This window comes from Akebia trifoliata, chromosome 12 (genome assembly GCF_017979445.1).
Source record: "Akebia trifoliata isolate Shusen 1 chromosome 12, ASM1797944v1, whole genome shotgun sequence".
NCBI lineage: Eukaryota > Viridiplantae > Streptophyta > Magnoliopsida > Ranunculales > Lardizabalaceae > Akebia > Akebia trifoliata.
In genome coordinates this window covers 12,061,551-12,070,908 of record NC_141386.1, presented here as the reverse complement: position 1 = coordinate 12,070,908, position 9,358 = coordinate 12,061,551, and the positions used below count along the sequence as shown (strand labels likewise).

At 36.2% G+C, this 9,358-nt stretch overlaps 2 protein-coding genes across 2 annotated transcripts; both read left to right on the top strand.

Annotated features, from left to right (window-relative positions):
- Positions 1-3,174: 3,174 nt before the first annotated feature.
- Positions 3,175-4,200, top strand: LOC147388901 (uncharacterized). Its single transcript, XM_086419680.1, has one exon. The coding sequence runs from the start codon at positions 3,175-3,177 to the stop codon at positions 4,198-4,200; it is 1,026 nt and encodes a 341-aa protein (XP_086275806.1).
- Positions 4,201-7,837: 3,637 nt separating this feature from the next.
- LOC147388900 (uncharacterized) lies at positions 7,838-8,488 on the top strand. The gene has a single exon (XM_086419678.1). The coding sequence runs from the start codon at positions 7,838-7,840 to the stop codon at positions 8,486-8,488; it is 651 nt and encodes a 216-aa protein (XP_086275804.1).
- Positions 8,489-9,358: the final 870 nt, after the last annotated feature.

The following is a 9,358-nucleotide window of genomic DNA, read 5'->3' as shown; positions in this document are numbered from 1 at the left end:
CACCTTGTTGAAATGAAAAATGATACCAAGCGTATGAACTATGAATTGTATCCTAGTATTTCATTTTGAGTTCGATCCCAATTCAAATATTTGCCTAGGAAAATATAATGGTCATAATATATGTGAAGATGGTAGATTATTACAAATGAATTTTAGTTTTAAGCTAAGATATCTTTTTAGGGAGAGTAGTTCGTCTTCTAAAAAGGGGAGGATTTCCTTAGATTCCCATTTCTTACAATTCCTGTTGTAGATCAGGTTTGTTGATCTATGTTTGGATCACCATCCTGATATTTTTAGAGAGATTAGGTATCTTGTTCTTGATATTGTTAGCGATGGACATTGCTATTGGGTTTTTGTCGATATGATTTCCCTTTTGGATGTAAATTTGGCATTCATTGTTGTTGCAACACATTTGCTCTACTTTTCTTACCTCTGTCCATGTTGAAGTTAGGATATTTTTTGTTTTAATAAAAATCTGTACGTCAGGAATAAATAAACATTCACAATGAAATTGGATACTTCGTAGTATAACTTTGAAGCTTCAGTTATTGCTTCAATCTTTCAAAATTAACCCCACCAAACTTGTGAGTAGAGGGAAATACGACTGACTTAAGCTGAGCTTGAGCATAAAAGTTTTGAGGTCAATGCTTGAGTGTTGTATGGGTGTTGGCACAAATTCATAATCTATTTGGAAGCGAGTATTATCCAAGTCTTATGCTCAAACAGAAACAGTAGTAGTGGTTTCTTACTTGTAAACACGTGCAAACATCCTTAAAATGCTTAATTACAGTACATACCTCATGTTTTACACTCAAAGTGTCATATATTTAATCAATTTGCGGACAAATTGCTCAGTGGCAATAGTGTGGATTTATGCCCATCTCCTCACCATCGGTGGGGCCTATAAGAATGCACCTTTAAATACTCAACACAGTTACCGTAGTATTCGTGATGGTGTTGTGGATAATTCTCCATGGTAAGGCTTCCGGCCTTTATTTTTGTAACTGCTCTGTTTTTGTTCTCTACAGCTCTAGATTTTGTTAATTTATTATTGTTTTTTGCAGCACTTGCATTATTTAATATGTGATTCAGTTGTGTATCCATATATGATATGTTAAATTTGCAACTAAGATATGAGATCCAGTTGTGTATGGCCGTACATGATCTTTTTTATTATATAACATCCCATGGTATGGACGTGCGATTACACATTACTAGGGTGAATCCTACCCACCAAATTCGTGTAGTAGACCTATATGCATGTAAGATAGTAATTTTTTGATTTCTGAAATATGTATAAATCAGTTCTATGTTTCAGTAATTTATTAAGATACATGTATTTTGTCATACAAGTATATCACGCACAAAAAATGGTGACATAGGAAGACAATGAAAAACCTTTGAATGGTGTCTTCTAATGTACACCTAACATGTAAGGTCTATTCTACCTCAAATTTTCAGCATGTAACCAATAAAAGGTGTTGCTAAATTTTTCTTCAATGCATTTATTTATGAAATGTCGATTTTTCCATTTATACTAGCTTTACGACATTGACTAAAATAGTTATGATCTAATGTCAGAAGGAGCCTTCTGATATTGATTAAAATAATTCTGATCTAATGTCAGAAGGCTCCTTCTAATATTGATTAAAATAGTTCTGATCTAATGTCAAAATGAGCCTTTGGACATTGAGTAAAATAGTTCTGATCCAATGTTAGAAGGCTCCTTCTGACATTGACAAAAATAGTTCTGATCTAATGTTAGAAAGAGCCTTCTGACATTGACTAAAATAGTTCTGATCTAATGTCAAAAGGCTCCTTCTGACATTGACTAAAATAGTTCTGATCTATTAGATTTTTAATGTTTAAAGAAATGTAATGATATTTTTTTCATTATTTAGTTTTATTGAAATTTAGTAAAATTTTAGATTATAAGATGATATTTTTCTCTTAAGTTAGAACTACAATTGTTAGTGTCTTAGAGCTTGATTATCGTGTTGCATTTAATGTGTTTGATGTATTGCGTCTTAAAGGTTTGATAGAATATGTACCATTTTTTGCATATATTTTTATAGATTTCCCATTTGATCACAAATAATCTCACTCTTATTATGAAAATACCATATGTAGGGAGAATCTAATAAATGGATAAAAGGAAGATTTCGTTGATATGCTTTTATGATGGAGAGATCGTAGACTCATTTGACGGGTTTAAGTATAGTGGTAAATGCAAGAATAAGTATGTTGGACGTGATATTTCATTTAAAATATTTACCGACATGATGTATGAAGTCACCGCATGTAGTCGAGATGAGATAAATTTGAAGTTAAAATACTTGTATAGAATTAACCCTCCATTCGTCGAGATAGATATAGAAAAGGATGCAGACGTTAAAGAGATATTCTTTGGAGTATCGGAAGATTCTTAAACCATATACATTTTCATCACGAAATCTCGACGCCTTGTTGAAATAGAAAATGATACTAACCGTATGCATACACAGAATATGTTTGAAAATGGGTATGAGACATCATGAACTTGTATCTATTATAGAAAAAAATTTATTTGTTGTATTTTATTTGTGGTTGATACGAATGATTTACGATTTTACACATGCAGAAAGGAAAAAATGTTAGAGCCAATTGTGGTCCCTTCGAAGTTGTTGAAAATAGAAAGATGTGTAACTAGGTTCGTTATTTCTTTAATTTTATTTTAAATTAAGAACTTGTTGCAGTCTAAGTTATATCGATGCGATTCATCTCTAATTATTATTTCAATCCCATTTACAAAGGAATGTTGAAAATGATCCTATTTTAACAAATCCAACCAAGGGATGCAATGATACTGGACGAATTCTAAATTCATCACATATTAGGTTAGTATATGAAACTAGGCATACGCTAGGGCAATTCGAACCTTAAAAAATCATATATAAATTTTTCATGAATTTTTTATTCATATTTTTTTGTCTACAGTAAAGTTGGGAGTTCAATTTATCCACCCGTGTATCGAAATGTTCCAGATTCAGATCCCTCCAATCCAGACCTATGCATTGATATTTCAAGATGTTCAACCCCTATGTATGTCTACTCGTGTTACTTTCTTCAATTAATCCTCTAAGAAATATTTCTAAATTTGGCACATCTATGTTTAGGTACAATTTTCCTTCTACAATGAATTGTCTGTTTAATGGTGGGGATGTTGATATGGATGAGGGTGTTTGCTCTCGTAGAGAAAAAAGTAAATTCTTTGAGTCGCGTAATTCATCTGAAAAGAAAGTCTCGGAAAATAGTTCATGCAGTAGTTCTGACGCAAGAGAGGCGTTTTGTTGCAACATAGACATGAGATTAGATTCTGATAAAGGATCTGATGGTGTTGAATCTGAAAATATGTGGGAAAAAGCTTATGATGAAGGATACGATAGCCCATATTTTGAGAAGGAATTTATTGAGTTTTCTCTTGAAAATCGTTCTAGAGGAAGGATGGAATTAAAAGTTGGAAATATGTATGGTTCAAAAAATTTGTTTCAAGTAGCTTTGAAAGAGTGTGCGATGTTGTCAAACTTCCAAATTGAACTCATAAGGACTTGTCACATAGTGATCTCAGCCAAATGTGCTAACCAAAGTTGTCCTTGGCGCATTCATGCTACTAAACTCCGCGGGGTTCCAACTTTTGAAATAAAGAAGTTAATCTCTAATCATACGTGTGCATTACCAACACGTGGTCGTGACCATAGGCAAGCCAGTAGTCGTTGGATTGCAGTTCGAGTGAAGGCGATTTTGAAGGAACATCCCAATATGACACCTGGCCAAATTATCACGTATATTCAAAAACACTTTGGTGCTACAATTTCGTATCGTAAGGCGTGGAGGGCAAAAGAGTTTGCTATATCGGAATTGGTTGGTTCATGGGATGAGTCATATCGTATATTACCATCATATTGTGCAGAGTTAATGCGTGTTGATCCTGATGCTGTCACTGTACTTGTATGTAGAAAGGAAGATAGGTTTGCGAGATTTTTTTGGAGTTTTGGTACTTGTATTAAGAGTTATAAAAATAACATAAGAGGTATTATATCAATTGATGCAGCCCACCTAAAAGGTAAATACCATGGCCAACTCTTAGTTGCAACTGGCTTAGATGGTAATAACAAGGTCTTCCCAATAGCCTTTGCGGTCGTCGAGAGTGAAAATATGTAACACCCCAGATTTTCAACTCGTATCTCGAGGAAATTAAATGGTGAGATTTCGAGGAAAATGTCGGAGGAGAGATTTAGAGTAAAATACTCGAATATTGTTATGATTAATTTTGAGGAAAACCGACTTCGCCATTAGATTCAAAAGGATCGAAATATATACATTAGCCTATAAGCAAGTCCGAATTCGAATTCGGATAGAGAAGTTATAGAATCCTCGAATTTCGTATTAAGTGGGACCCAAAACAGTGGAATTTCGTTAGAGCGAGAATTGAAAAGATTTGATGATACCATTAGGTCCGTAGCAAAAAATTATTCGAAATGGTATATTCACTTGTCAATTTCCGAGTCCGAATGGTTAAGTTACGAACGAAGTTAGAAATGATGGGAAAATTACAAGTATGCCATCAGCTTTATTATAAAAGAAATCTTATTTCTTTTATTTCATTTCATTTCTCTTCTTTTCCAAGGAAACCAAACGGTAGCCACTTCTCAACCCAAGGGTTTCAACCCATTCCCTTCAAGTTATAGCCCGAACGAAGCCGAGTTGAACCTCGAAGAAGAAGACAAAGTTGTCGGCCACGTCGAGAGCTACAACTTCACCACCTTTGGTTGTTCATTCTTGTTCGTTTTCTCCATCCTCCATCAAAAATCAGCCGGGTAGCTCGAGTAAACCTCCACATCTTCCGTCCGAGGGCTTCATCGAGTTAGGAGCTAGGTCTATACTTCATTGTAGAAGCGAATGAGAACGTCATTGTCGGATAGCTTGCAAACCCTCGCTCGTTTCGCATCCAAGTCAGCCCAACCACGACTCTTGAGCCATCCAACCTTAAGTTGTAGTGCTAGCTTGTACCCGTGGCGTTCACAACCAAGTAAGGGACTTCCAATTCTTATTGGTAGCTTTAGATTTCTCAATGTGCATTTAGGGTTTTGAAACAAAACTTATTGTTTGCATTTAAATCGTAGAAATTGGTGTTTGATTTTAAATTCATGGTAGAAGTAGGTGTTTTGTTTATGTTTTATCGAATTTTGATAACAAAATCGTGGGTGGGTTGAATGATTCGAAGAATGGAAGAAGAATCCGAAACATGGATCGAAAACTCGAAGGTTCGAGTAAGGTTCAGGCTGTAGGTGGGAAGGGTGAAGCTTCTGCCACCGACGAAGTTAAACAGCGCGAGAAATTTTACACTGTCGGCAGGACCGTCGGTCCCACCGACACCTGCCGATGTGTATTATGTCGGTTCCACCGACAGAATTCTGGTTCTGCCACCGACAGCTACCGACAGACACAGTTTTGATCAGAACAGTGTTCTGACTCTTGGCTTGACTTCTTCACACCTTATACACTATTTCTCACCCTTTATTTCATTAAAAATATTTAAGTAAATGTCCTCTTTAATTTTTACTTTCCATTTACTTTAAGTTCTTTAATGAAATTAAGGTTTTACCCCCCATTTCGGAACAATGGGAATGGTTTTAAGATCCAAATCTCAAAGGATCAAAATCCGAATTTTGGTTTCAAGAACAAAACGTAATTTTCGACGTTTTCGGCAAGTTTTCAAAATGAAATAACTTTCGCGTTCCTTTGAATTAGATTACAAAAACTATATGGTGTCGAATCTCATGATCGAGACTCTCATTTCGAAAAACCCGTTTTTAATTTCGAGAACTTTGAAAAATTGAGTTTCCAACACTTAGCCACATTTTCACCAGCTTTTACCATTTTAACAGCTTTGGTCTCGTGCATTGCCGGGACCTTGTTTTTGAATAAACTTCGATGGTTTTCAATGGAAAGACCAAAAGAATGACTTTGAAAGATTGAAAATGAATGGTTGATTTGAAAGGATGAAAAATGAGAATGTTGAGAGAATGGAAAAATGGAATGAACGGTAAAATGTCAGAATCACACCCGAGGGGTGATGTCTGCGTTTTACATTGTATGTTGTGTGTATGTTGGTGAAAGGATATCCAGGTTATTAATGAAAGGGTTGCATGTTTATTTCCGATTATGTTAGCGCTTGCGCTGAGTACTGTTATTTATTTTAGGCCGATTGGCCACGGTTGCATGGTAGGAACTGGATATCCGTTCTCAACCCTGTTTTGTTAATTCCTCTTTTGTTTTAAATGAAAAATCATATATATACGTAGCTATTTTGTGAACTGTTAAAGGGTTTGTAAATGCCTGAAGGGATAGTGTGTCACATCATCCGGAGGGGTGCACTATCCTGGGATGTACGGTAGGGACCACCAAACTCATACGTGGTATGGGACGCGTATGAGAGTGGAGTCACAACTGGAATCCGGGTCCATTCCTTTCTTATCTTTACCAGTGAACGTGTATTGTAAAGGTGGTCGTATACGAGTGGAGTGTCATTTGGGAATCACATGCACGCCTGATAGGCATAGACGAAGATGATTAGTCAGTGATCACTAACAATCTAGTAGTAGTCGAACGTTCTGACACATCAAAAAGAGACCCATTGCTTACGGTCACGTCAAACGGCCAGCCTGAGCCGGATAAATGGTCACCAGTGTGGTAAGCGCAGCGATCGGCCACAAAATCAGGAACTAAAAGCCAGATTTATGTTGTAACATCATGTCCTGACTGGGAGCGATCCAGTCGTGAATCCCAACTCTTTAATTCCAATACTCCACCACTTGTATTATGTATCTGCTGTTATACTTCGAACTATAAACTGAAAAACATGTTTATCATTTTATATGTTGTCAACTGTATTTGCATAAAATGGAATTTGTATAATGAGTATGGATGATTGATGTTATGTGTAATTTTTAAACTGTTTAGTTGCTCATCCCTGGCTATATGTACCAGTTGATCGTATTTTATCTTGTAAAACCTTGCATGTATTAAAATGTTCAGTATGCTTTATTCGATCATACTTAGGAAGGGTTATTAGTAGGAATTGGCTGTGGACTTACTGAGTAGCCATTGTTACTCACCCTTTCCTTCCTATTTTTTTTAGTTTCAGCACTTGCAGCTGTCGAGGCAGGCGTAGAGGCAGTAATTGAGGAGTATCTGGTCGATCAGATCGACGATCAGATTTTATTGCCTGGTGAGCACTAGGGCTACATCCCTTAGTGTTGTCAGTTTCCGCCAGGATGTATGTAGTTTTTGGATTGAGAGTTTAGGCCTATGTTAGAGTGAGAGTGTTTTTGTAAGCCTGTATATGATTAAATCTTCCGCACTCTGATCTACTTACATGTTAGATGTAATTAGTCTTCCGCTGTTCATTTCCTGTATTTACAGCTTTATATACAGGTTTTGATATAAATTGGTTTACCAGGTTTGAGTTCCGTGAAACGCTAACATAAGTAGAGGAGACCATGCCGAAATTTTGAGGTGCCACCTAGTACCTTGAGGTTTGGAATTGGGATTCGTGTTAGCGTTTGGCGGGGCGTCACAAAATACCAATTCTTGATCATGATTTTTTCGAATCCTCGGAGATAAAGTTATTGGAATTGAAAGTCGGTTCGTATTGATATATGATCGTCACCCAGGCATTCTGGAGAGTGTCCCTCTTGTATTTCCCAACGTCATCCATGGGTTTTGTTTAAGACACCTATGTGATAACTTCGTATGTGAGTTCAAGGACAACGTTGCCAAACAGAAGATCTGGATGATGGGAAAGATATATAACATTCCAGCATTTGAACGTGAGATACTTAAGTTGCGCGACACTCAACCCAAATATTACAAATGGTTAAGTGCCATCGATTGGAAAAAATGGACTAGAGCTTACTTTCCCACCAAACGATATCGCATGATGACAACTAACATATCTGAATGTATGAACAAGGTTCTAAAGTTAGAAAGGGAACTTCCGATTACAGCTCTTGTTCATGCAACACATACTAAGTTGTCTAATTATTTCTTTGAGCGGTCTGAAGAATGCAAACTATTCAAAGATCAGTTGACTCCTTTTGCTTTACGTGAAATTAAGAGACTTGATATTCCATCAAATTATGTGGATGTTCATCAAACTGGAACACATATTTACGAGGTTGGTGTACTTAAAAATAGATATGTTGTCAATCTGGGAAAGCTGAGTTGCACATGTCGTCGTTATGACCAGCTTGGTCTCCCATGCCTTCATGCCATTTCTGCCATTAAGCATAGTAAAATGTCACTGTATCATTTCTCAGAGGATTGGTTCACAGTTGATCGATACCGAGAAACATACAAGGATTCCATCAATCCCACGGTTGATGAAAGTCAATGGATTGTTAGATGTGATGATGTGATCGTATCCCCTCCAAATGTTGTAATGTAGCCCAGTAGGCTAAAGAAAAATAGATTCAAAAGTTAGTCCGAGAAACATTTATATTATCGATGTGGAAATTGTGGACGTCATGGCCATAATCGTAGGAGATATGTGTACACTCCTACTTCATAATTGAGGTTGGTTTCTACTCGAAAAATAGTTATGAATATTTTTGTACAATCATATTACATTATGATATAGTGTAAAGAGGATCCTTCTGACATTGTATAAAAGACATTCTAATATAATGTCAAAAGGATCCTTCTAACATTGTATAGAAGACATTCTGATATAATGTTAAAAAGATCCTTTTGACATTATATCAGAATAATTGTGTGGCGTCCCGCCAAATGCTTACACAAATCCCTTTATCAAAACTCGAGGTCCTAGGTAGCACCTCGAAATTTCGGCATGGTCTCATTTGTTTATGTTAGCATTCCAAGGCGATTCAACCTGCACATAATAAACAACATACAATTCTGCATATATATATATATATACAAAATATAACAATAGTGGAAGCCTACATACATCTAATAACGTACGAAAGATTAGAGTGCGGAAGAATAAGTAGAATACAGGATTATACAATTATTCCTCACTCTAACAAAAGTCCTCCCGCTCAAAATCAAAATTTATAATACTTTTGAACAAATTGACTCCATTAGGGGCTATAACCCCAATACTCACCAAGTGACGAACTCTGGTTGTCTATCTGACCCACCAGATGATCCTCACTCTTGCTCTATACCTGCCTTGCTAAGCTCTGAATCTGAGACTAAAAAAATAGAGAAGGAAAGGGTGAGTAACAATGGTTACCCATTAAAGAAGAAAACAATTTCTATCAATAACCACTCCTAACATAAACGAATAAACATA